At 37.3% G+C, this 27,921-nt stretch overlaps 4 protein-coding genes across 10 annotated transcripts; 2 read left to right on the top strand and 2 right to left on the bottom strand.

Annotated features, from left to right (window-relative positions):
* Positions 1-1,451: 1,451 nt before the first annotated feature.
* On the top strand, positions 1,452-3,905 carry LOC111807629 (VQ motif-containing protein 11-like). The gene has a single exon (XM_087128778.1). The coding sequence runs from the start codon at positions 1,575-1,577 to the stop codon at positions 1,998-2,000; it is 426 nt and encodes a 141-aa protein (XP_086984904.1). The 5' UTR covers positions 1,452-1,574; the 3' UTR covers positions 2,001-3,905.
* Positions 3,698-12,996, bottom strand: LOC111807602 (Tetratricopeptide repeat (TPR)-like superfamily protein). Its single transcript, XM_023693394.2, has 22 exons — positions 12,515-12,996; positions 12,367-12,428; positions 12,171-12,263; positions 11,982-12,054; positions 11,058-11,396; positions 10,903-10,970; positions 10,694-10,825; positions 10,569-10,610; positions 9,970-10,488; positions 9,741-9,895; positions 9,223-9,667; positions 9,083-9,145; positions 8,899-9,000; positions 8,059-8,469; positions 7,855-7,956; positions 7,195-7,299; positions 6,973-7,106; positions 6,666-6,849; positions 6,266-6,397; positions 6,053-6,165; positions 5,886-5,967; positions 3,698-5,596 (listed from the first exon to the last, which is right to left on the bottom strand). Exons 1-22 carry the CDS (start codon positions 12,582-12,584, stop codon positions 3,956-3,958), a joined length of 5,067 nt encoding a protein of 1,688 aa, XP_023549162.1. The 5' UTR covers positions 12,585-12,996; the 3' UTR covers positions 3,698-3,955.
* Positions 12,997-16,140: 3,144 nt separating this feature from the next.
* On the bottom strand, positions 16,141-23,077 carry LOC111806346 (alpha/beta-Hydrolases superfamily protein). Of its 5 annotated transcripts, XR_002816792.2 has the most exons (14): positions 22,732-23,077; positions 22,134-22,209; positions 21,978-22,063; positions 19,926-20,019; positions 19,758-19,834; positions 19,503-19,630; positions 19,147-19,218; positions 18,797-18,867; positions 17,771-17,846; positions 17,321-17,464; positions 17,198-17,246; positions 16,713-16,807; positions 16,507-16,585; positions 16,141-16,403 (listed from the first exon to the last, which is right to left on the bottom strand). XR_002816792.2 is itself a non-coding variant. In XM_023691612.2 (12 exons), exons 1-11 carry the CDS (start codon positions 23,029-23,031, stop codon positions 17,207-17,209), a joined length of 1,164 nt encoding a protein of 387 aa, XP_023547380.1. In that variant the 5' UTR covers positions 23,032-23,077; the 3' UTR covers positions 16,141-16,403; positions 17,198-17,206. The 5 variants fall into 5 exon arrangements, 2 of the variants coding, with proteins under 2 accessions (XP_023547380.1, XP_023547379.1); XR_002816793.2 differs by lacking the exon at positions 16,507-16,585; XR_002816794.2 differs by lacking the exon at positions 16,713-16,807.
* A 1,053-nt stretch (positions 23,078-24,130) lies between these two features.
* On the top strand, positions 24,131-27,336 carry LOC111807675 (protein FAR1-RELATED SEQUENCE 6). Of its 3 annotated transcripts, none has more exons than XM_087128844.1 (2): positions 24,131-24,326; positions 25,151-27,336. In XM_087128844.1, the coding sequence occupies exon 2, from the start codon at positions 25,253-25,255 to the stop codon at positions 27,113-27,115; it is 1,863 nt and encodes a 620-aa protein (XP_086984970.1). In that variant the 5' UTR covers positions 24,131-24,326; positions 25,151-25,252; the 3' UTR covers positions 27,116-27,336. The 3 variants fall into 3 exon arrangements, with proteins under 3 accessions (XP_086984970.1, XP_023549267.2, XP_086984969.1); XM_023693499.2 differs by having other exon boundaries at positions 25,098-27,336; XM_087128843.1 differs by lacking the exon at positions 24,131-24,326 and adding an exon at positions 24,336-24,695 and having other exon boundaries at positions 25,098-27,336.
* Positions 27,337-27,921: the final 585 nt, after the last annotated feature.

The following is a 27,921-nucleotide window of genomic DNA, read 5'->3' as shown; positions in this document are numbered from 1 at the left end:
TTAATTCTTCTCGTGCTGCTTAAGTGGACCAGGTGGGTTGCCAATTGATCACTAAAATGATTCAACCAAAAAGGAAAAGCTGCAGCCAAGAGGTAGGGACGTTTGATGCAGTTGGCCCATTGATGTTCATAAGTTTCGTTAAATACCAAAGTTCAAAGTGGTTAGCCAAGGAAGCCTTCAAACTCATTGTCTAAAAGGAATAAGTACTCAAAAGATGTGAGCTAGGAAATGGTGGCTGGAAGTTATTAACCTTCGAGTCGGGTCAATTCGAAAGTTCGGAAGGAAGCCTGTATTTGGAGTGTAGAGTTATTAAGCTTGAGGTTATGAGCTACGGATTTTTTTTTTTTCTCTTCTTTTCTCTCGTGAATTATAGATCGTGAACCAAATAAGCTCGATTGACAAAATAAGACTTTATTTAATATTTGGAATACAATGAAATATTCCATCCTCAATCATTCTGTATTTGAATAGTTGACTCATGTTCTTTTCGTATTTAAGTGGTCTTCTTTTCATAATGGGTAAATTTAAATTTTGTTTGGTCAACTTTCAACTTGCTCGAACATATATTTTTTGTCAAAAGGTTAAATCAACATATAATCTCGACTTCACTTTCTCGTCTACTCAAGGGTGTGTTGACACACCTACCCGAATATTTTTAAAATATCAGTATTACCTTTATTATATATATATATATAATAACTTATAAACTAACAATTTTTCGAGTCAAGTTGAGAAAGATTTAGATAGATAATTTTAGTACTATTTAAGAGTAAATACCGACCACTCCTTTAATATTTTGTCACAAAATTAATAAATATATATTATATTATTTGTAATAATCGAACTTTGTAAAGTTATTTAAGACTATAATTTAATAAAGAAAAAAAAAACCGTGAGAGAGAAGACAACAAAAGAATATAAAAGGGAAGCAAATTTCAAAGGCCAAAAAAGAGTGTGTAAAGCAAAGGAAATCTTCTTGCATTTTACACCATAATATGTTTTTCTAAAACTCAACCAGAAATTGTCGGATTAGTTTTCTCGAGTCACTATCTACTAAGACTTTTTGAACTTTTGTTTCCATTCGTTCATTTCTCAGAAGGACAAAACATAAATTTCAAAACAATTTACTAAGGATCGGTTTCTAGATCAATAAGGTTACGAGTGTCTCTTTTTCTTCTAGTACGATAAAATAAGCTCGAAATATGAGCTATAACCCTCGAGAACCAAGAAAACGAGTACATGTCTTAGCTGATGAACTATGTTGACGATAAATGTCTTTTCTTAGTTCAACGATAAAGTAGAGTGGACGATTTGAACGTTTGACTTCTTTAATCGACGATATTTGAATAATGATTTTGAATTTCGAAAAGTGGGAGTTAAAGTGAACGGAACGAGAAACCAAACGAAACCGAATGGTTTAATTGGCTCATTGACTTGTAATTGAACCATTTGATTGAAGAAATTTCATTGCAAGATCATATTCCCAATTCATCAAATATGACTTTTCTTCTCATAATAAATAACTTTCTTCTACACCCAATAATCATATCCCATTCTTCTCCCCTGCCTTCACCATGGCCACCAACGCCACCAACGCCGTCGTCATCCAGACCACCACCACCATGTTCGTCCAAGCCGACCCATCAACATTCCGAGCCATCGTCCAGAAGCTGACCGGAGCACCCACCGACCCACCGGCGGCGTTTCGGCTGCAAGAACGGCGGAGTAGCAAGAAGCTGGAGGTGGAGCTGGAAGCCGGAGAAAGAGGGGTTGGAAGAGAAATGGTGTCGCCGGTGTCGACGTTGGATTTTCTGACCGGTGAGAGTCCGTGTGAAGAGGAAGAGAAAGCGATTGCGGAAAAAGGGTTTTATTTGCACCCGAATCCGATTCGGACTCCCAGAGGATCCGACCCGCCTCACCTTCTGCCATTGTTTCCTCTTCCTTCTCCTTCTTCTTCTTCTTCCAATTGTATGAACAGAAACCACTCTGTTTCTTCTTAACTTCTCTCTGTTCTATTACACATGGTGTTATTATTACCAGTGATTTCTTTTAGTATGAATCCATACACTTCTGGCAAAATTATTGAACAGCGGAAGTCGGGAAGTTCGCTCTCGTCTAATGAATAAGAAGCGCTGTGAGCTTCGATCTCTTTCCGTCGTACCAGAGTAAATGATTCTCATAAAATATTAAGTAGCCATGTTAAAACTAGAGATTTACGGTGAGATCTCAATCGCTAGACCTCGAAAGGGGGTGGATTGTGTGAGATTACACATTGGTTGTGGAGGAAAACGAAACATTCTTAGGGTGTGAAAATCTCTCCCTAATAGACTTATTTTAAAAAACTTGAGGGAAACCCGTAAGGAAAAACTTAAAGATGACAATATGTGCTAATAGCAGGCTTGAGTTGTTACAAATATAGTATAAGAGCCGAGCAACGGGCGATGTGTCGACCCAAAGGGAGCGGACACAAGATGGTGTGCCAACAAGGACGCTGGGTTCCAAAAGGGTAGATTGGAGGGTCTCACATCAATTGGAGAAGGGAACGACGCTGGGCCTCTAAGGATGTGAATTGTGAGATTCCTTGTTGGTTAGGAAGGCAAACGAACATTTTTTAAAACAATGTGGAAACCTCTTCAACAATATTTTCTGAGGGTAAGCTGTTATATTTACTTGTACAAATAAGGGATCAGTGGTACGTTACTGTGTTCGACCTCGACACGACTTCGTTCTCGATACTAACTTACGAACCGAACGTGTTGAGCATAGAGCCACATCGGTTTCTTTAGTACTTCAAACCTGGTTGCAGTCGACCATGTTTCTTTGATTCTAATGGCCACATGTGATGATCGGGCGGCGGCTCAGGAACCCAGAATTGTACCATTGCAAGTACTAATACTCAGTACTTGCTTTGTCTGACAAACAAACACATTACTTTAAAGCTTCCACCTTTAGTCCGCTGGTTCTTCTTCTCCAGCTTACTATATTTGGGCTACCCCTTGGGTTCCAGCCTTCAACGGCTGTGTTTGAATCGTCTGATCATATGATCAAATGGTTGGTTGGGTTTCAAGGGATTTGTAACTAAGTCCAACGCTACCTGATATTGTTTTCTTTAAGTTTTCTCTACTCGAGAGAAATTTCTACGCCCTTATAAGAAATGTTTTGTTCCGCTGTCCAATCACACCCATATAAAAAATGTTTCATTCTCCTCCCAACCCATTTGCATAGAGAGAGATTTCTACCCATATAAGAAATGTTTTGTTCTCCTCTCCAACCTATTTGCGTCTACTAAAGAGAGGTTTCTACACCTATATATAAGATATGTTTCGTTCCTCTTTTCAACCCACACCCGTACAAGAAATGTTTCGTTTCTCCCTCCACCCCACACCCTTAAAGAATGCTTCATTCCCCTCTCCAATCGATGTAGAATCTCACAATCCACTCCCTTTGGGGCCAGCGTCCTCGCTGGCACACCATTCGGTGTCTGACTCTGATACCATTTGTAGAGCCACCATTTATAGCAACTCAAGCTCACCACTAGTAGATATTGTCTTTTTTGAACTTTCCTTTCCAAGCTTTCCCTCAAGATTTTTACAACGTGTCGACCGAATAGAAGTTTCTACACGTATAAGAAATGTTTCATTCCACCCTCCAACCAACGAGGGATCTCACAAAAAGATTCAAATGAGAGAGTCTGAACTTATAAAATTTACCCTTTTATTGATGTAAGAAAATTCAATGATAATGAACATAAACGGCAAGAAGAAAAGCACTTTTGCAAAGATTATTAGCACGCTTACAAGCGGGGCTGCAACTAGCAAATCAGCAGAATTAAAGGGATTCACTGTGTTTTTCCCCTCGCAAAACTGCATCCTTTTTCTTTTCCACATTTTAACTCAGAATGTGAACCCACACACACAGCCATTTGGATCACTTTCATTCTTTCTGCCTAATAATCTCAACGAACCGAAGCACAGATTGAATGCTGGTTGTACAGACCAGCCACCCCATTTGAGAACTGCTGTCTGTTTCTCCTGCTCTTCACCACTATAAATCCTTCCCCGTCCCCGCCTTTACCGTTATTTACATCGCTGCCCTTTTCGTTTCGGTTATCACCCCCCTGCTGCAACTCTCCTTCATTCCCATATAGAATTTTTATTATGGCACTGTCATTAGCTATTGCATCCGTTGAGTTTTCTGAAGCTTTGAGCTTTTCATTAGCTGCTGGCTCATCAACACTTGTATCCATGTTGTTCTGAACTGACTTCACAATGAAGCTCAACAATATCTGCCTTGCAAGCTCAGACTTCTCGCACTCCGAGATGCTTTTCTTTGTGTTACTTTTGATTGTAGAGGACGAACTTTCGGCCGGTTTCTCGTCTTCGTCCATACTTGTTTTCGGCGAAGAATTTGATTCGGTATGGACATTGCTACTTGAATCTCCATGGTTTGTTTGCCATGCTCTTTGAGGGACGAATTCAGGGGCGTGTGGATTCATCATTGTTGCAGCTCCAAATCCACTTCTTCCCATGACAGGAGCTTGGTATTTCATAAAACCACGTTTCATCCGAAAAGAGCTGTTGGTTCGGTAATATAGAGGCGATCGAGGTCCACAAGGGACTCTAGTAGTTGCTGGAGGAAGCATAGGCTCTAGAGCACCTTGGCTTGCTCTTACATCATATATGCTAGTGGCTGCAGCCGAGTTTAAACCAGTAGTCATAGAAGTACCAGGATTGAACGGTTCCGCTGCAGCGGAAAGCTTGCTAGCATTTGTTTCTGCAGGCTTTTCCAAAGGAGATGAACAGGATATCATCTCTTCGCTATCTTCGCTTTGATTTTCGGACTCGGGGGCAGGATTATGAATCGGTTCCGCTACTTCCTTTTGAATCACTTCATCAGAAACATTGTTGGTTTCATCATTTTTTGACATTTCTGAATGATCAAGGTTCTGGGGTTCAGCTACTTTCTCCTCTGATTCATTAACATTTTCTGTATCAACCAATTGCCTTAGAACAGTACCAGGAGGAGCCAAAGCTACTTCTTTGTAAGATATGGATCTTGAAGCCATATGAGAAACCGATGCAGGAGACGGCGAGATGACCTTGGAAGCTGTTGTCTTCGACTGCAGCTTGATCGAATCATCGCCTGCACTTGATCTTTGAGGGATTGATTGCTTTAACTGTGAAAATCCACTTTGAATGGTCTTAATAGCTGCTGGTCTCTGCACTGGAGAGAGAGTTTCCTGCTTGTAAGTACTCTTAGAATATTCAGACTGGTGCACATTTAGCTTTGGAAGAACCGGTCGTCTCCGGCCAACCTTCCGGCCGACGACATGCCCTGACCGCCCTTTTGAATGAGCCTCTTGCCACCCATCGTCTGAATAAGTTTCTTCCACGGTTTCACTTTTAACCACTGTCTTATTCTCAGTGATGTTTTCAACTACTTCCTTTTGTTCTACACGTAAAAGTTTGCTGATTTTAACTTCCTTTACACTATCATCTGATGACTCAGTCACTGGTTTTGGGCTTTCAATGTTCGACTCATCCTCAGCCATTTCATTTTGATGCCCCTGATGAGTTTTATCACTTGTATTCACTACCTGACAAAATTAAGGCATCATGAGACACAAGAAGAACATGTAACAAACCCGGCTCAAGCCCACCGCTAGCAGAAATTATCCTATTTGGGCTTTCCCTTTCCGGCTTCCCCTCAAGGCTTTTAAAATGCGTATGTTAGGAAGAGGTTTTCACACCCTTATAAAGAATGCATTGTAACCGATGTGGGATCTCACAAAACAACATTCTAAACGATCAAACTCTAGAGTGAATGCAATGGCATTCGTGTAAAGTAGAGAAAAATCATGTCACTGATAGATGAAACATGCTTACCTTAGCGCGTCGATGTTTCCTTTGTGTATCATTTCCTTTCGGATCTTGATCGGGACTTATGTAATCCAGGAGATCTGATACACTGCAACAAAAAGTCAAAAGCTTTGATGCGAAGAAATTCAACATATATTTTGGAAGAAAGTAATATGGGAATACCATGTCAATACCTAAGGTGGCCTTTGCTCGAAATTAGTGCATCGGGTTTCGGAGTTCCATTACGTGCTGCTTCTTGCTGCTCCAGAGCTTTCGACTCAAAGTATTCCAGCCACGCAGCCGCATCCTGTCCAAGACCAGATCATGTTCATTCAAATTTGAAGGCAAACAGTCTCTTTCTCTCACAAATATGATTAAGTTACATTGCATAGAGTGAATTGTCCAACCTGAGTGCGAATATCTTCTTCTCCAAGTTTGACTTTGAGTATATTGAGTGTGGTTTGTTCATGTTGCACGCTCAGCGAATACGCTTCCATTAAGGAAAGAGCAATGGCAATGGCATGGTAGCTTGCAGCAGTCTATAGAGTGAAAATGACCATTCATGAGAAAAATCATTAACATTGGTCTGGCTGAATATAACAACCCAACCCACGGCTAGCAAAGATTGTCATTTTTGAACTTTCCCTTAGGGCTTTCCCTCAAGGTTTTTAAAAACACGTCTGCTAGGGAGAGGTTTTCACACCCTTATAAAGGATGCTTCGTTCTCCTCCTCCCCAACCAATGTGGGGAATGAATGGTCAGTGTGTTCACCAACCTATCGATGGAACAAGAATGAGAGAGAGGTACCTGTATGTGATCAGCTCCAAGTAGCCTCTGGTTGCACTTAAGAGCTTCATGCAAATATCTAAGAGCAACATGAACATTTCCCACACCTTCTTCCATCATTGCAACATTAATGTATGTTGCAGCAGTGTTGGGGTGAGACAATCCACACGTGAAATGGAGAAGGAACAACGCCCGGTTCACGTATCTAAAGAACCAAGTACAAGAACGTGTTTATTTAACCCCTAAACTTTTGCACTACTTTAATAATGAAACAAAATAACACACCAATTTCAGTGTTCATATAATAACATGCTTTGGAAGAACTTACTTAAGAGCTAATTCGATGTGTTGAAGGCGATAGTAGAAAACAGAAAGGTCTCCGTAGCTCTTCATCGTGTCGGGATGATCGAGCCCGAGCTCCCTCTCATTGATATCCAAAGCTTTTTGTTGATATATTGTTGCCTATACAAACAAAAGAACGCCACCCAACATTTCAAAAGTTGTGCAATCAGTCTTTGAGCTGAATGAATTTATTGGATTGAACTATTACCTGATTAAAGTCACCGGTGTGATAGAGGACTACGGCTAGAAGACTATAAGCACTTGCAGTGCTCCGATGGTACGGACCGCATACGGCTATCATTTTAGTCAATGCCTACACCAAACATAAGCTTAGTCAATACATAGCAATGGACGGTGACAAGTTCCCAAATTATATAAATAATTTTAATGATATATCTTTTCAGATGAAATAAACGGTTGAATTTGTGAGATCCCACATCGATTGGGAAGAAAAAACGAATAATTCTTCATAATAGCGTGGAAATCTCTACCTAGAAAATGAGTTTTAAAAATATTGAGGATAAGCCCGAAAGAAAAAACTCCAATAAAACAAAATCGGTTAGTAATGAGCTTAGACCCTTACAATGGGTAAATAATTTTTTAGATATATTATCAAATATTTCCTATTAATAATTAATTTCATAAACTTTAAATTTTAGTGAAGAAATTAAATTTAAAAAGTCAAATAATTTGGAAATAAATATAATCTTTAAAAAAAAAAAAAAAAAGATATATTAATGAGGTGTAGCGTAGGTTGTTTTTATTTATCATTTATTTTTCTAAATAAAAAGAATGTTTTTAGAGATTATAATTTTATTTGAGAAAAAAATAATAAATAATAAATTAAGAAAAAGAAAAAAGAAAATACCTTGGTTCCATAATTGACAGCGTCATCGAGCTTGCCTTTATCGAGAGCAACTTTCGACGATTCCAACAGATTCCGCCCATCCGCCGAAGCGCATCCCACATGCTATGCACAGAATCAACAACAAACAAACACAAATTCAGTCACGGATTCATAATCAAAATCACACGATTCCAAGACGCAAATCCAGAGATTCAAGACTCTGACCTTACAAACAGGAACCAAGCTAATCACGTCACTTCTCTTGAACGGATTAGGGCACTCCAAATCGAAATCTCTCGGCGCCAATTCCAGCCCTACCTTATGGCAGATGCCTCGAAGAATCGACATCTTTCTCAAATGCTGGAACTCGTTGCTCAACCTCCACTTGAATCTCTTGCCTAAGAATGTGCGTAGCCATTGCAGTCTCAGAGCTCCGTCTTCGTGTAGGTTGTTCTCCTCGTCTTCTGATCCGTAGCTTCCGAGAAGGAAGTTCAGAGAGGAGGCCACGGCCGCGGATAGATCTGCGGTGCTCTCCACGGCGGCAATGACGGCGTTGATTACATGCTTGAAGGCTCGAATTACCATCTCGTGGATGCATAGCGCTTGTATGTGTGGAAGCTTCTCTGCTAACTCCACCTAATCCCGTAATTAACAACATTGGTTACCTCAAAAAAAAATTAACAAAAATATAATTAAATTAAAATTTTAATTTCGAGGGTTAATTTTTAAAAATTTATAGAACATACATAAAAAAAAAAAAAAAAAAAAAAATTATATCTAATTAATGTTAAAATTTTAACTATTAATATTTTTAGGCAAATTAAAAAAAAAAAAAAAAAAAACCCTTAATTTTTTTGTTTAAAAAATACTATATTATTTTCAATATTAAGTAAATATTTCAAAACTAAACCTATAACAAAGATCCATGATGTCATATTGTTCCCGATCTTGTCCAGTGACATTTTAACGGGATTTAAATGGTCGATTTTGTTTGCAACTTTTGAAATAATAAAAGTATGTTATAACGACAGTTCGAGAGACAACCAACGATAAAAGTTTTCTCACCACTCGACCCAAGGAGCACATTTGAAGGCCTCTCAAATGCATGAAATCGGTTAACGTACGGCCATCGACAGGTGAAAGTTCAAGCGACCCGAAATCCGTCACCTAAATAATATATCACATCGTTATAAGAACAATGCATAAACTTTGCAAGACATAAAAAGAAACAGCCAGCAGCAACTCATACCAGCTTTGGCAATGCTGTTTCATCATAGTACTTGTGAGCCATCGCCATGAGCTCCTCAGCCGTCTGTCCATTTCAAAGAACACTCATAAACACAGTATTATTTCACTAATCACCAAAGAATCAAAGAGTTTCTAGCAAACCTTTAGATGAAGACCAGTTCCACTTTCTTTAAGGCGTGATAACGCTTGTTTGGAGATCAGTTTCTCGAGTTTTTCCTCGCCGTTGGTTTCGGTTTTCGTGTTCGGGTCATCGAGCATACAACGGTTCTCTTTCTCGGTATCGACCGCGCTCGGCTTCTTTTCCCTCTTCTTCAAAAGCTTGAACTGCTTTCCTAGGCCTTTGACTGCTGGTTCACTTTCAGGGGCTTTGGATTTGGAATCTGGTTCATTGTCCTGCTTTTGTAGATGCTGCAGCCAACATGAACCCAGCTCCCATCTAATTGGCTTCTCTGAACCTATTGGCTCCTCCTTTAGCTTTGACAAGCTCTCTTTGATCACTTTCCGAACCAAAACTCGAGACGGTTCAAGATCGTCTGAGCTTTCTTCTGGTGCATTAGCAGTGATCTTGTGAAGCTGAATCCTTAGACTGTATAGAGATTTTAGTAGATTAAGCAGCCATGACTTAAGAATCAATATTGATTAACAATGTAAATTAAGACCTGTTTATGTTAAGTGCATTGGCTCCTCCATCTCGTTGATCATCGATCACAATATCTTGATTCTCGTCTCGTCCCGTCTTTACTTTACCGACGACCTTTACCGTTGCGGTGTACCCGCAATGTCTAACGATGACACGGCTCAAGGAGGCAGTATCCTACAAAAGTTTACACAAAATGTTTCAGTTTATGCAGGCCACAACGACTTGATCAGATCAGCTTCAAATCTTACCTGAACAACTACATTTTCATCAGCAGTCAACCCCTTTAGTAAGTTTCTTTGTGCAACTTCTTCATCAGACACACCATCTAATCCATATCCGTTGAGTTTCGTCGCGGTTGCATCGATCGAATCACGTCTTATCACAATAGACAAGTCTCCGATTCGATCCTCATAGACAATGTCACGTGAGTTTACCGTAACCTGTCCTTTTGAGTTCGAATCTATAAGACTAGAAATCGCTGAAACAGCTCTTTGTATTGCAATGTCAACAAATTGGCTGTGAAGTAGAAACGCTTTCCGATCTCGAACGATCCTCTCCTCCTCAGTTTTGCAAGGAAGCTTAGCCAGTACTGCAAAGTCGGTCGCCCACGACCGTTGATTATGTTCATTGTTTCGTCCTTGGCCACCGCCGTTGCCGCCCCAATTCTCGTCTTCTACTGGTAATTGCAGCAAGTTTGATGGAGTCTCAATGATAGATGGAGGAACAAGCCAGGTATTCATCCGAAACCCATATGGAAGATTACCAAACTAAACACAAAAAAACTGATAAGAACACATCATATGAACATTTTAAACAAAATGATAACTTTTGAAAAGATATTAATCACCTTGTTATGTTCAAGAAACGCCTTCATCAAAGATTCATACGCCTGCATTTTGAATCGAACCGTGAAACCGTGTAATCGAATCGAAACCGAATCGAACCGAAGAGGGCTAAGTTCAAAGGACTCACATTGGCAAAAGCTCTGCTGAGTTGCTGCAGAAGGTCCACAAGAGAATGGCTTTGTACAAACTGCTTTCCTGCAGTATAAAATCCCTTTGCTGAGGCAGTCACTTGTATTAGCTTCCCATTGCATATTTTAATCTGCACAAGGAAAGTTCAGTCATCAGCAAAAGCATCTTCTTGACAAATCTAAACGAATGCTTCAACAAGAACAGCACCTGCATTCCGAAGTAATCGCCGTCGCGCTCGTCATCTGCTGCGCCTTTCGGGTTGCATCTCCTGATTTCTGGGAAACCAACAAGACAAACTTTGTGTCAATGGAAAAGCTATATCACATCTCAAATCCAAGAAACTTGTCATGTTTCTCACTCACGTAGAATAGGAGGGGAGATGTGAGCCAGGGAAAAGAACTCGAAGAAGTCAGAGAGCTTTGGCGTTGGATGAATGGCAGCCATTCCGAGGTTGTCGGAAACAACAGAGACAGATGGTTCCAGCTGAGAAGACGGTGACCCACATCGAAGTTCCGACGCCCCATCCACTGGAGAAGAAGAAGAAGAATTCACATTGCCATGATTATGGACTCTGCTATTCTTCTTAGCCCGAGACTCCGGCGTCGAGGCACGCCTCGGCTTACAGAACCTGGTGGTGCAGGCCACAATGTCCAGCAGCCTCCGAACATGCGCCACAGCTTGAGCTTCATCAGAGTAGTCCTCTGTAACAACACACAGATACAAATTCAGATTATCCACAACAGATTGAAAAATTCCAACATTTTTTAGAACCCAATTCTGTTCTTGTTCTTGTTTTCTGTAATCTCAGCCTCCATTTCGTTGAACACTTCCCATGAACCATTGGGAAACTAGAACGAAATAACATGAATCCTAAGCAAATTCTCTTAGAAACAGAGCAAACAACACCACATTCTATACATATTATACTGCAAATTATTAGAGAAAATCCCATCGTTTCTTCTTTGTTTCTACATCCGGCAATTACTTTAAAAGGCAGTGCTGACCCATTTGTGTTAGAAAAAGACAGAAACCTTTTTAAACAAAGAATCAAGTAAAAGATTCCAATACCCTTTTCATAGTTTCTAAATTCAAACCAATTCTCCTAAACAAAATGTAAGTTCTTTCACATCAAAGCCACTTTCATCGATGAACAAAAAGCGCAAAAGGGTCACAATCGTGATCTAATTCAATCCAAGAGACAGAACAAACAAAACAACAGAGATTCAAATGGTGGCTGATGAACAATGATGAAGAATGATGCAAGTTTAGCCCTACCACAGACCCACCTTCAACAAGTTTTAACAAACAGGGTTTAAGATTAGCAATCTCCACTTTGTCACTCAACCTCTGCCCCTTTATCTGCAAAGGAAGAAGAAGAAAAGGATGATCAAAAGCCATAGATGGTAAGAAAAAAGGAGGACATGCACATTATCCAATAAAGAACAAAGAATTAGTATTATAAGGAAAGAGAAAACCTCATGGGATAAAGAATAATTTGTTAGGTGACATGTCTCTACATTCTGAGCCAACAATCTTCTCACATCCAGAATCTTATCAGTACTGATACCCTGCAAGAACAAATTAAAAAATTAAACAAACCCCACAAAAAGTCAGAACTCTCTTAAAACAAAGAAGAACAAGAACAAGAAGAACAACCACGCCACCACAGACCTTGAGGATAACTTGGGATTCATAAGGAGTAAGAACAGCAACATCAACAACACTAGGAATCACTACACATATAAGAATCAAAACGAAGCGATTAGAAAACCCCAGATTAGAATGGATTAGGAATCTATGTGTTTATGAGAAACCCAACCTTTCTCCTCCTTCTTCTTCTTCTCAGATTTTGCTTTGTTGGGTTTTCCTCTGCTAGACCTTGGAGCCATGTCCTGGACTCCTGAGTTGAGTATCAGAGGCCAAAAAACAGAGGGAATTTCAAGTGTTTGAAGAGAATTGTTGGTGACCCAGATGAGCAAAAATCATGAGTAGTGAATTCAGCAGAGATTGAGGGAAAGGGGGAAAGGGTTTTGAGGGAAAATGAGAAGAAAATGGGAAGTGGGTAATGGGAGGAGAAACGAAGAAAAAGAGTATAAAATGGAGGTTTGAGTGAGTAAGTGAAGGGAAAAAAAAGCGATTGAAAATCAGGAAAATAAGAAGAAGATAGGATAAGGGGTAGGGGTTTTTGGGTTTCACTCTCTTATCTTTAGGATTTTAAGAGCAATGCTGGCCTCTCCTTCTTGCTCACGGCCTGATTTCACTCAATTCTTTCTCTTTCTCTTTCTCTCTGCGTGTGTGATGCGCATGTGATGGATGGAGGGAGGTTTTTGAAGGGCTGGACAGAAGAGACACACAGAAAAACAAAATTTGTTGAGACAGAAGATGAAGAGAACCGTTGAGTGACTGACACGTGGCGTCCAATAAATGTCAGCCGTTCATTTTTTGTTGTATAGGATGTTTTGTATCATCTAGATATTCTCACCAATTAGGCGGAAGGAATTATGGACCGTTCATAAAAATATTTCTCCCAATTTTGGGATTAATAACAAACAAAATTCATTCTCTTTCTCCAATGTCTTTTTTTTTTTTTTTTTTTTTTTTTTTTTCTCTCTTAATTATATGTTTTTTATTTCCATTATTAAATTATTTTACCATTACTTAATAAGCACATTTTTTATTTAATGTAATAACCCATTTCTTTATTATTATCTATTTTCTCGAATTTTGATTCGATACGATCTTCACGTGGTTCGTTGATTCTGAATCTCTGTTGAGTCATAGTCCTTTATATGCAATGAATATGATTTGATAAACTGACCATTCCACTATCTAACCCAAATCATAAACTTCGGGTTCGGGTGGGGTGGATTTTTTTTTCAAGTAAAATCTTGGGTTAGCCCGCGGGTTGACATTTTTTCTACTGGGTCAACCCAATCAACCTGTAAATATAGTTATAACCTAATCATATTTGACTTGTGAAGGTTTGATATTTTAGTTATTAATCTAGCATCTATCTATCGTGATAAGTATAATTTAAAAAAAAAAATTAAAAGAATTTCAAAATCTAACTTGAGGATTTGATCGTAAACTCTATTCGAGTTTCTCGACAACCAACCCAAAATTTCAAAATATTGCTCTAACATAATTAATTGCAAGTAAGTTTTTACGTGCAAATTCCCAAATTTCCATTAAATTGGGTTATTTCGTGTAATCTTATAATTCATATATTTTTGCAGCACTTTTCGTATTTTCTATATCTCACAACAAAGCTCGATGACTCATTATTTATCACGTTTACTATTATGAATCTAATTATTTGGTAAATTGAGTGAATGGGTTTCGAATTAATATAATCTCATTCGGGAAAATGAACCCTAATTGCTTGCTTTGTTCGTAACTAAAAATTAAAAAAAAAAAAAAAAAAAACACCTTAATTACTATTTCAAAAGTTTAATCCCTAATTTCGTAGCTGTCTAACTCAATCGAAAGCATAGTCAATTTACAGATCATAAAAATTTAAAAAAAATGCAACGATTTTATTAATTTCATAAATATATATTAATGTTATAATATTTCACGATTATGTTAAAAGAATTTAAATTTAACGAACACGATAAATAAATAAAATGCCGTCAACATAATTAAAATAAATAACTCTATTGTAATAATTTAGTCAATATCTAATAATTTTAATATTTGAGTTATATTATTATTATTATTATTATTTTGGTCTAATAAGTACTTTAAAAAATGATTAACAACATGATGACGACATAAAGGCCGTTTTTTTGGCTTCAGCCTGGTGGCGCTTACCTAATAATATTTCGTCATTTTTTTTTATTTTATAAAATAGATTAAATTAAATAAATACATAAAAAAATGAATGTTTACATTTATTATTATTGTTACTATTTGTAAAATGGCTTGAATTAAATAAAATAAAATAAGTAAATCAATGACAAATTACTTAAGTCAATTTCTTATTATTTTTATTTTTAAATACTTATAATAACATAAAAATTAAATTAAAATAAAACAAACTACCAAAACAATCTTCATTTTTAAATCATAAAACTATATTTAAAAAAATATATATATCTTTTACCTTTTATTTATTTATCATAACACTAGAGTATACGACTCCTTTCTCGATACGAATAGAAACCCGTCACACAATCTTGATAGTCATTAAGTCGGTATGCTCCTTTTTCCACGTTACTTGAGAAGACTACCCAACCGATAGTTTGATCTTACCCACTCCACATTCAATAATACTTTAACCCAAACGTCCTTACACGATATTTATTATGCATAATAATTTCGATCGTTAGGAATGAGCTAAACCTATAAGCACTTTATTTATTTATAGAAAATCAATTATGCTCGTAGCTCACTTACACGAGCATGAATGCGTGGGCGATCACGTAGGGGCAAGAAGGGCACGTGACCCCTTTAAATTAATATATTTGCGTCTAATATATCTTTAAATTTTTTAAAAATTTAAAATATTGAAGATTATAAAATTAAAAAACATATTAATTACAATTATGAAAATTATTTATATTTTTTAGGTAAATGCTATGAGCCTACGTGAGCTCTTTAAAGATATGGAAATAAATGCCATAAAATTCACGTTTTTATTTTGGCAGCTACAAAAGAAAATAGGGATTTTAGGAATTAATATCTACCAATCAATTAATAACGAATTAATTAAATAAAAAAATATATAGAAATTATGAGTCGGTAGGACTAAATGCATTTAATTTATTGAACCAATTGATTTTTTTTTTTTTAAAGGAAAAAAATATATAATTTTTCCATTCATATGATAATAAAGTTAATTTTTAAAAAATAATTAAATAATTAAGATACTTTCAATTATACCCTTCAAAAATTGAGAATTTTCAACCCTACCCTCAATGTTTGAATGTTGTTGAAAATACCCTTTTAGGAAATTTCATTAAAACGTGTAAGAGGCTTAAAGGATTAAGACCAATTAAATAATACAAACAACTTTTAATTGGTTTTATTTATTTTTAATTCTAAGTTAAGAGTGTATGAATAGCCACAGGCTCGTAATGCGTTGAATTTTTAGAACAAAACAAAAGATTTACTTGAGCTGGATAGGGGGAAAGTACTTGACAAAACTTTATAACCATAATTAAATGTGATTATGTAATTCACGACTCAAATGGTAATTACAGAACAATTTTTAACTTTTTGTTCGAGATTATATGTAGTTTTTTATTTTTTGTTTGAGATCATGTATATCAATTAGTTGAATTGTATTTAGCCGGTATCAGTTCTCCAATATAGGTTTGTATGTGAGATTGGATAAATCATACATTCGTTATAAGGGTGTGGAAACCTCTCTATAGTAGATACGTTTTAATGGACTTGAAATGGATCAAAGCGGACAATTATGCTAGCAATGGACTTGAACTGTTACACAATCATGATGGTAGTTTGTAATTTTATCCATTGAACTATGCTCGACTTAGTTCAATCACATCTCATTTGAATACAAGACAGTTAAATCAATAATGAGAAAAACATGTTTGAATTTGTGTTTTTCCTTTTTTCTCTCCTAATTCTAAAGTAATCTAAACACAAAAAGGTCATTATTGACGGTGTTCGTCACATTTTCTCTCTTAATAAAATCGCGTCAAACGTTTGCCCTTTTGCTTTCGACAAGTGGAGGTATTGACCTTGCAAACAAGATATTTAAAATGTTACTAATTAAAGATTACTTTTAAAATTTAAAATATATATTCTCAACCATGAAATTAAAATTTGTATTAATTTACCTACCAAAGCTTTTCTCAACTTCGGATATTGTCGGTTTGTTCCCAAATTTTCATATTCTTTTAAGAAACTATAATTTTTGGTCCTAAAAAGAAAAAAAATTATTTTCTTTTAGTTTTCAAATTTTGGTTTGGTGTCCAAAAACATTAGTACAAAGTGGATAACCTTAATCAAAACGAAAATAATATCTATAAACTAGGGCATTCACTTACATTCAGCATGACTCCAACTTTCGTTCGGGTTAAACGTCAATTAAGCTTTTCTTGACGAAAATTTCAAAGAGGAAGAAGGGGACCGCCCTCTAAGCCTAAGCGGAAAAAGGGTTAGAATGAATGATGAGAATCGACCTAACGGGATCGGATAATTATCAAAGGGCTAATTAAAACAAAATTAGAATATCCAAAAATGAATATGCCAGATGTATGAGAAAATCCATCAAGGATGGTTGTAGCTAGCTGTATGATAGTGTGGAGATTAGTTTAGGAGAGATATAAGGAATTAAAGGAATTAATTAAGGCACCTAAGATTCCTTGAAATGGACGCCCTATAACGTAGTTTTTTCCTCCTAACATCCCACTAGTTTCCTAGGTATACCAGGAAGAAATATTCATGAAGTAATTAATTCATGCAGGGTTGGTTGATGAAGCATTAATGTAAATAAATACAAAATAACTAAGTTTATGAACAATAAAATTACCAGGAAGTTTCAGAAAAACGACCGCAAAGCCTCGATGACCTTCTCGGGCCTGTTCGTGATGGTAATCAGAAACTTAGAACAGTATAGAGAAAGTTAGATGCAAATGAAGCGGAGGAAGTTTACCAGTCCTCTTGGGGCATGTGGCCAGCTCCTTCAATAAGCTTGAGCCGGATTGTTGATGAGTTCTGGTTTTGGAACTCTTCTGCAATGGACTGAGGTAGATACTTGTCTGAAATGCCCCAAAGAACAAGACCTGGTTTGTCCCATCTGTGAGTCACAGCAATTTTTGTTACTTATTTATGATGAGATTTTGTCATGGGAGCTTAGTTTCTTGTCCTGACATTACAGCAGACAAGAAGACACCCGCGTCTATGAACCAGTTTATTACAGCCTGACATTCATGCATTTCTGGAGATGGTTTTTTTTAATGTTTTTTTAATGAATATTAAGCTTATAAATCAAGTTTTTAAATGTACTGTTCAGAGAATAAATGAAGCGACAGAACAACTTCAGAGAAACCATAATAACATCGAAAAATAGCTAAAACAAGGAGGTGACAAGAGAAAAACTGACCTTCCAGAAGCAAAGCCAGCACTTATCCGACTTAGGATATCATTGAAATTAGCTTTTCTTGCTGCTTCAAGTAAAGCTGAAAGGACAGGGAAATTAGAAAAACTGACTTTTCGTGGGAGATCGATTACTTTAATCATTTCTCATGGCCGAGGGAATTAATCTCTGTCATAAGAAACTAATTTTAGCTGGTTTTATTTGATAAGAGAGCATACTACAATTGATAATTTAATTCATAAACTTTATGTAACGAGGATGGTGAGATCCCTCATCGATTGGAGAGAGAAACGAGTGCCAGCGAGGATGCTGGGTGTCACGGTCATGCTCGTCCAAGGCGTGTTGCCCATGGCCGCATGCCCATGACAAGCCAAACCCTTTATGTCTTTCCATGTTCTAGTGTTTTACTTTTGTATTTCTATGAAGCATGACGTTTCGGAAAAATCATGTTTAGGCCTGCAGACATGAAATGTCTCAGAATGTACTATAGGGGAATATGACTAATTGTCAACTTCTCCCTACCAAAAGTTATATACTGTGAGCCGTTGTTGTTACTCTCTTGCTTGCATATATAACGTCTATTTCAAAATCTCTCTTTCAAAAATCTCTCTCTGCCCTCGTTTTCTAAAACCTTCTTCTTAAACCGAGGCCAGAGCCTCGAGCATACGTCGCTTGGCCGTAGGCGACGTAAGAACGAATTGGCTTAGCTCACTTGTCGTTGGAAAGTGAGTGCCGCACAATCGCAAGTCGCTGCCATCAAGAGTACGATTGTGACACTGGGTACCAAAGAGGGTGGATTGTGAGATCCCACGTCGGTCGGAGAGGGGAACAAAGTATTGTTTATAAGGGTGTTGAAACCTCTCCCTAGCAGATGCATGTTAAAAATCTGGAGGGAATGTCCAAAAGAAAAAGCTCAAAGAGGACAATATCTACTCATGATGAGCTTGAGCCGTTACCGTTACAGTTCAATTAATCTGAGTAATGTAGATTTATTTTATTGAACGAATTTAATTGATAGATTTTGGTACGTACCAAAACCAGGTCCTCCACTAGACAAGTATGGAAGTCTATAAACATCAGCCTTTTCCAGCTTTAATACGTATCTGCAAGCAGAGAAGTTAATGTGTCAACATTTCTAAAATGACATTGTAAGTGTCCAAAAAAAAGTGTATAAATCAAAACAGACTCTAAATATACGTTTTGATCGTTTATCTAATAAAAGTTCATTAAGTTTTTAACATAATCCAGTTTTTTTTTTTTTTTTTTTTTTTTTGGTGAATTTATGATGATTCTAACGACTCTGTAGTTAGAATTATATCACAGGAAGACAGTGAGTAATAACATATGAACGATCCAGTGTCAAGATGCTCTTAGATACATACGCGCTGCCTGCTTCAATAAAACGTTCTGCCATAACTGCATTCTGGCATGTAAATTCACCAAACAGAGGGATCCTATACGCAGAGTAAACAAACTGAAACATGTCATTAACAAGCACTTGAAAAGAAAAAAAAAAAAGAAGTTATTTCCAAGATCAGAAGTGAAAAATAAGATTGATTCTTGTTAAAAATTAAGAAAATTACATAATTACTAAAAAGTTGACGGATGCGTCATTAGCAAATCAGAGCTAAAAGGGAACCAAAAAATTTAGAAGGCTAAATATTGTTTTTTCATCCTATTCCTAAATGAAGATTCTAAAACTCATGGTCAAAACTTAGTTAGAATCATCATATTGAACCTTAGCTGTTGAAATAACCCAGGAACAGGAGAAGAAACCGTTAATGGACTGTTTAGAATGGATATCTTTGATATCCTGCTCTGATTTTTCAAGGCCCATGTCAATCCATATGATCCCACCAGAAAACCCTTCAAGAAAATTGGATCAAGTTTAATTTAATGCAGCAAGATACGAATGGATGGACACAATCATGTCAGCTTGGCTATATATCTAACATTCCATGTAACAATCTTTCCTGAAAAGTTCAGATCCAACCTGAATCACTAAGTTAAAGGGAGAGTCGACGCCGAGCACATCAAGTAGTTTATCCAGTTCCTCGTGGTACTCTTTCTCTGTGCCAATGCAAATATCACATATGCTACAAAATAATATAATCGAACAACTACTAATTATTATAAAACGAGTGATTACAAGTTGCAAAACCTGTATAATTAAAGCCATATCCTGGTTGCGGTTTGTCACTGAAACCGAATCCTATCCAATCAGGAGCAAAGCAGTGGAATCCAAGAGCAGACAACTAGTCAATACAACAGAAAAAGTGAAACAAAAAAAGGTGAAGTTTCACCCGGAAAAAACAGTGCTAAGATATAATTTAAACGGTGAAATCCCACGTCGATTGGGGAGAAGAACGAAATATTCTTTATAAAGGCGTGGAAACCTCTCCCTAACCGTTTTAAAAACCTTAAGGGGAAGCCCGAAAAGGAAAACCCAAAGAGGACAATATCGGCTAGCAGTAAGCTTGGGCTGTTACAAATGGTATCAGAGCCAGACACTGGCCGATATGCCAACGAGGATGTTGAGCCCCGAAGGAGGTGTGAGAATGTTTACTTAATCGACCACACCTAAATGGTATAAAAGTTATTTATTTATAATCAAATAAATTACAAGAACATGGAAAGAGTAATAAATGGAAAGATAATTAGGTAAGAAAAACAAATATCTAGATATTTGCCTTATAATAAAATATCAAATATGATATATATGGTAAACTATAATTTAGTACCAAATATCCTTAACAGCCCCCCGCAAGCTAAGCGTCGGATTTGAACGAACATGAAGCTTGGATCTGAAAAATTTAAAGAGAGATCAAGAAACACTTTTCGTGAAGATGTCAACAACCTAGTTCGGAAGAGGCGTAGTGAAACACTTTCTTGCCCATCGAAAACTATAGAGGGATCGTCGCTCAGTGGTGATGCTACCTTGGCTTCGGTGAGAATATGTCTAACCCATGAAGAGGGATCGTCGCTCAGCAACGATGCTGCCTTGGCTCCAGTGAGAATATGTCAACCCAAGAAGTAGAAGGGAAAATCTAGAGCAAGGGACAAAGACAATGTTGAAGCCGGAAGAGTCGCCACAGTGGGCGAAGAAGCCAATTTTGGCGAGAAGGGAGGCGGCGACTTGGTTGGCGAAGAGGCCAGTGCCGCGCCCAGATTCCAAAGGTAAATCTCTGCAGAAGGTCGATAGGTTTAGGTTAGGGTTTTTGTGAAGGATGAAGGGAAGATTATGAAGAAAATGAAAGAGACTATGTTGGTTGAGGGAAAATCGATTGTGTTGGAAAAGGTGAGGTTGTATGTACAGAGTATGACGAAGGGTGATTTGGAGGTCAAAAGGGTAGAGCCAAACAGTAATCAATCGGCTCTGCCTGCGACAACCATGTCGACTGCCCCTGCGGCGTCATAGCCGCCAGTGGTGGTGGAAAAGAATATGAGTAGGGGATTCATAAACCATTGAAAATAAAGGATCGAGGTTGCTAAACCAAAAGGGCTTTGATACTATGAGAATTTTTGTTTAATCCACCGCACTTGTGAAAGTTTTCTATTTATAATCAAATAAATTACAAGGATATGGAAATAGTAATAAATGTAAAGAACAATATATGGAAAGGAAAGGGAAAGCCCAAAGAGGACAATATCTGCTAGCAGCGGGCTTGAGCCGTTACAAATGGTATCAGAGTCAGACACGGGGTGATATGCCATTGAGGAGGTTGAGCCCCGAAGGGGGTGGATATGAGGCGGTGTGCCAGCAAGGACGCTGGACCCCGAAGGGAGTAGATTGGGGGGTCCCACATCAATTGGAGAAGGGAACGAGTGCCAATGAGTACGCTGAGCCCCGAAGGGAGGTGAATTGTGAGATCCCACATCAGTTGGGGAGGAGAACGAAACATTCTTTATAAGGGTTTGGAATCCTCTCTCTAACATAGGCGTTTTAAACAACTTGAGGGAAAAGTCCAAAGAGGACAATATCTGTGACGGTTATAGAAACTTCACGTGGATGTTCAGTCTATCCAAACTCAGTCCAGCCAAGATTTCAGTCCTAGAAGAAAAAAAAAACTGTAACAAAATGGGTTGAAGAACTGTAAAAGTCTTTCTATCTCGATCCTTTGGTTGACAGTTCTATGAGTTCCATGATTTTGAGACTCTGGAAACTTGATAACAAGAAAGTTTAATGCAATTCTAAACACTAGTTTAGCAAGACCTCGTTCATGACAACTCGATAGCTATAAGATTGTGTTGGAGCGCCATGAAGGAAGACTATAGTTCCCCGTCGGCTGTTGGCGGCCCCTGCATGATCAAAAGACATCCAATGTTTATCGTTGAACCAAATAACTTGGAAGTAGCTAAAATGACATACCTGTCTCTCTAACAAACCATCTGAATTTTCCAGATTTGACGTAAGAGCCATATTCCTTTCCCTTGTCCTCTATCCTCTATTGAAAGATACACATGTTAGATGATTAACATGCACAATGAGATGCAAATTCAGCCATTATGAAAAATCCTTGGAAACTACAAGAAGATTGATGAACTAAGCAAGTTATCAACATAATGACCTACAGATTTTCTCGACAAAGAACTCTATAGGATTTTTAAACATTAAATTGGAGCTCAAATCCCCTGATCTTATGCTACTCATTTTCAATTGATGGTCAACTTGAACATAAGAAGAAAAAAATTAGGTATCTCAGTCACACGCGAGATACAGATATGAAACACATTGATCCTAAGAACGCGAAGAGAAATCAGAGAACAACAGGCCATAGACGAATTATGACAGTTGACAAGCACGATGAAATCGGTTCCACGCGTAGCTTGAATCAGTAATTACCCGAAAAACTCATCAATCAATTTACTAATTAATTAACAGAACGGGGAATTAAATTTTCCGAGACGATTACCAGATCACTAGTTTAAATTTAATTTTGATGCCATGGAAAATGAATCGTACTTACATAGAGCATCTGCCCGACATTTCCATCCTCAGCGGGGCTCTCAGGAAGTTGAATCGCACTTCGGCTTGACGGATTGTCTGTCACGAACCCAAACGGACTGAAACCAGGAGAATCGGCGTCGGCGTCGCCCGTTTCGTCTTTGCCCTTGGCACTGACAGTTATTCTGCCGCCGGCGGTTGCCGGTCTGATTCTTGTGGTGGCGGGAGTGAAATAGTAGTACGATTTTGTGGAGGCGGAAAGGGAAGAGAGTGGATAAGACGACGGTACGCTGAGAGGCTGAGAGAGAACAGCCCTGGCCATTGGCTCCGTGACAGGTTTCGAGGCTGTGAACCAACAACGGTTTTAACGGACTTTTTAAGTCCCGTTCTTTTTATTATGCTTACAGTATATTTATTTTTAATATAAGTTCAATATATATTTTAAGTAAATTTAAACATTTCAATTAAGTATGTTTTAAACATCTTTAGTTTGGTCCTTAACCATTAATTAATGTTTAATGACTTCTTAATCAATAACATATTTTTTTTATCTTATTATATTTTTTAATATAAGCTAAATATGTGTTTTAATGTGTATTATTTTACTCTCCGTGAATTCTAAACATTTTAATTTAGGGTTTTATACATTTAACAATTTAAATTTAGTGGTTGACTATTAAAGAATTACTTTTATAATTTTAAATTATAAATTTTGCGAGATCCTATGTCGGTTGGAGAGTCGAACAAATCCTTATTATAAAAGTATGAAAACCTCTCACTAGACGCGTTTTAAAATATTGAGGTTGACGACGATACATAACGGGTCAAAATGGACAATATATACCCACGGTGAGCTTGAATTGTTACAAATGATAGCAGAGCCAGACATTAGGCGATGTGCCAGTGAGAACACTGAGCTCCTAAGGGGGTGGATTGTGAGATCTCATGTCGGTTGAAGAGGAAAACGAAAGATTTCTTATAAAAATATGAAAATCTCTCCCTAATATACACGTTTTTAAACCAAAATCTCTCTTTTAGTAGACATGTTTTTAAACTGTGAGACTGACAATGACATAAAAACAAAAAAAATATCTACTAGCAATGGACTTTGGTTGTTACAAATTTAGTCCTAAATTTTTTAAAAAATTATTATATACAAAGTTTATGATTATATTAAATATATTTAGTAAATTTAAAATTTAAAATTTATGAATTTATTAAATAATAAACAAAAAAATTTATAGGGTAAACTTGTAAAGGTCGACTTACACGACAACGTTGAATAATGTTGACTATCTTCTTATTCTATGAAACAATTACAGCCGTTGGATCAACCGAGCTCAACAAGATCATATTATTAATGTCCGTAGCGCATTAAAACCTTGGAAAACCGGAATAAGAGGATAGTTTCGAAGCTTCCATTGCGGTGGTTGAGCTCGGCAAAGTTGGAAATCCACTGTACAAAAAAAAAAAATAGAGAAAATCGGATCCTTACCGGACCCGACCCGCCGTAGTTTTCAGGTCGACGGCGTTGTTCCTTCTCGGATTACAGCTTCAGAATCGTCCAACGTCTATCTACGACTACGGCCAAGATCTCACGTTCTCCATCAATGTTCTGTAATTCCCTTCAATCCTCTCTCTTTTCTCTACTTGAACTGTCTTCCAGGGTTTAGTTTTATGCTGTCATTCTCTTTCCGGGATGTATTTTGAACTTCCTTTTGTGTACAATTGCATTGCGGGAAGGGGAAAGTTGATAGACGAGAGATACAAGTGATGTTTTCGTGTTAAAAATTGGATAATTCGAGGATTTGTGTTGTTTGTCTGTTCTCACCTGAAGGATAAGATTCAAGATTGTTGTTGAGTTTTGATTTCTGGTAATCTTCAATGGTGGATTTTCTTGGAACTTATGTGATCAGGGCGCAGGAAGGAAATCCCTAATTTAATTTTTCAGGAACCTGAGATACACAGAAACCGATTTGTTACCTGGTAGTTGCTTGTAGATTCTCGTATTGTCTGAATCATTTTGTTTCTCTTGACATAAAATTTCTTCCTAATTTGTAGAAACGAGTTTCTTTTGTTTACTTTATGGCATTGAAACCTGATTAGTTTGTGAGCCGATGGAGACCTGGAATTGAGAATGGTTGAAAATCGGAGTACTTCATTGTACATTATCCTAATAGATTGATTTCGTTAATATAATTGTTAAGAACTGACTCTCTATACTTGTTTGATCTCTGCTAGCTGCTGGTTTGATTTTTACTTTACTGAAAAATTAGAGCCTAATCTGTTTATTGTCTTCCCGATCTGTCTCTGCCTACCTCAGAATCTTAAGCCATTTAGTTTTGTAATTGTTCATATGCTGATTAAGAAACGGTTAATTGTTGTTAGGGGCTGAATGAGTTATGGAAGAACCCTCTCTTACCAGTGACCAATCACCTCAGGTGGAACACAGTGGCATTCATAAAGATGGAAATGAAGATGCTCCAATTTCGGAGTTAGATGGCCATCATGGAAGGAAGGAATTTGTTGCACCTGCTGTTGGAATGGAATTTGAGTCTTATGAGGATGCTTACAATTACTATAATTGTTACGCTAAGGAAGTTGGTTTTCGTGTTAGAGTGAAGAATTCATGGTTTAAGCGGAATAGTCGGGAAAAGTACGGTGCGGTACTTTGTTGCAGTAGCCAAGGTTTCAAAAGAATTAAAGATGTTAACCGATTAAGAAAGGATACCAGAACAGGTTGTCCTGCAATGATAAGGATGAGGCTTATGGACTCACAAAGATGGAGGGTTCTTGAAGTTTCACTTGAGCATAACCATTTATTAGGTTCTAAGATTTACAAGTCGATGAAGAAGATGAACGGTGGAGCTAAAAGGAAGATACAGTTGAGCTCTGATGCAGAAGATCGAACTATCAATTTGTATCGAGCACTTGTGATCGATGCTGGTGGTAGTGTGGCCACAGATACTAGTGCCAAAAAAGTTAGGATTATTCCCGATAATCGAAATCATTTGAACCTTAAAAAAGGTGATTCGCAAGCCATTTATAACTACCTATGTCGCATGCAGTTAACTAACCCAAACTTCTATTACTCGATGGATCTCAATGACGACGGGCGCCTGCGTAATATGATTTGGGTCGACGCTCGATCAAGAGCTGCGTGTGCTTTTTTTGGTGATGTTATTTGCTTTGACAACTCATATTTGTCTAATAAATATGAGATTCCCCTTGTGGCATTTGTTGGAATAAATCACCACGGTCAGTCAGTGCTGCTTGGTTGTGGCCTCTTGGCTGGTGAGACAACAGAGTCTTATACTTGGTTATTTAGAGCTTGGCTGTCGTGTATGTCGGGCCGCTCTCCTCAAACGATTATTACAGATAGGTGCAGGCATTTGCAAGCTGCGATTACTGAGGTATTGCCGAAGTCTCAACATCGCTTTGGCTTGTCTTATATCATGAAGAAAGTGCCCGAGAAGCTTGGAGGATTGAGGAACTATGATGCCATCAAGAAGGCATTTAATAAAGCAGTTTATGAAACTCTGAAAGTGATTGAATTTGACTCTGCTTGGGGATTCATGATCCAACGATTTGGAATTGGCGATCACGAATGGCTTAGATCGCTATTCGAAGACCGAGGCCAGTGGGCTCCTGTTTATTTGAAAGACACGTTTTTTGCTGGTATGTCTGCCATGGGTCGAGGGGAGAAACTAAATCCTTTCTTTGATAAGTATGTTCACAAACAAACCCCATTGAAAGAATTTCTTGACAAGTATGAATTAGCTTTACAAAAGAAGCACAAGGAAGAGGCCTCTGCTGATATAGAATCAAGAAACTCTTCCCCCACTTTAAAAACAAGATGTTCTTTTGAGTTGCAGCTCTCAAAAGTGTTTACAAGAGAAATATTCACAAAATTCCAGTTCGAAGTTGAAGAAATGTATTCATGCTTCAGCACGACACAGTTCCAAGTCGATGGTCCGTTGGTCATATTCTTGGTGAAGGAACGCATAGTGAGCGAGGGCAACCGGAGGGAAATTCGAGAATACGAGGTTCTTTACAACAGAACCGCAGGCGAGGTTCGTTGTATATGCAGTTGCTTTAACTTCTATGGATATCTATGTCGACATGCGTTATGTGTACTTAATTTCAACGGGGTCGAGGAGATTCCTTCTAGATACGTGTTATCCCGATGGAAAAAGGATTACAAGAGATTGTGTGTTCCAGATCACGAAACCGATATTGTCGATGGTTCCGAGCGCGTGCGATGGTTCAATCAGTTGTACAAAAGTGCCTTACAAGTTGTAGAAGAAGGGGTGATTTCTCTCGACCATTACAAGGCTGCATTGCAAGCCTTCGAGGAATCATTAAGTAGGGTTCATGAAACAGTAAGAGAAGAGAAGCATGAGTAAACTCCGACTGAAGCTCGATCGAAACGACATGCTCGTCTAGATAGAAATAGTTGTTGCTATACCATTGATACGGAATTTTTACTGTGAATCAGTGTAAAGTCTTCTTCACTCTTTTCTGAATCTTTTGCCTGTTTATGTCCTCTACGAACTTGGAGGGGTATTGAAAGTAAGAAGAATGGGCTGAGGTTTAAAATAAAGGGGGATCGCTGTTGGGATTGGAAGCTTTAATGTTCCAGTAAAAGTTCCAATTTTAATATTTGAGATATGATATTCAAATATCCTGACCTCAAGAAAAAAAAAAATAAAATAAAAAATAAATAAATAATACACGTCAGCTTGTTTTATGAATCGAACATTTTATAGCATAGTTCAATAATGAATTTTTCCTATAAATCGAAGATTTGCGTTCTTCGTGATGTCATGTCATGTTATGAAACTTAGAAATTGTTCGAAAAAAATTCTTTTATTAGGGTATTATATTTATTAACTTAAAATTTTTAATTTAATTTTAAAATAAAAAATTATCTTCGGATTTATGATGGAATAATTTAAGATAGATCTTAAGAGTATACCACGCTTAAATTATTTATAAAAATAAGTTACTGAGACAATATTAAAAAAATAAAATAAGAATTTAAATATCATTTTAGTCTTTTTATTTTTTAAATTTGTTTGATTTTAGTTTATGTAATGTTTGAGGGTTTAAATTTGGTATATATACTTTAATAAAATTTTAAAATAGCTCATATTTTTAGTTTATGGTTAATTTTTTCTATCAATAAATTTTAGAAATTTGTTCACATAAA

Source organism: Cucurbita pepo, chromosome 12, assembly GCF_057944985.1.
Source record: "Cucurbita pepo subsp. pepo isolate OVF chromosome 12, ASM5794498v1, whole genome shotgun sequence".
Classification (NCBI taxonomy): domain Eukaryota; kingdom Viridiplantae; phylum Streptophyta; class Magnoliopsida; order Cucurbitales; family Cucurbitaceae; genus Cucurbita; species Cucurbita pepo.
This window is presented reverse-complemented; position numbering and strand designations above follow the sequence as displayed.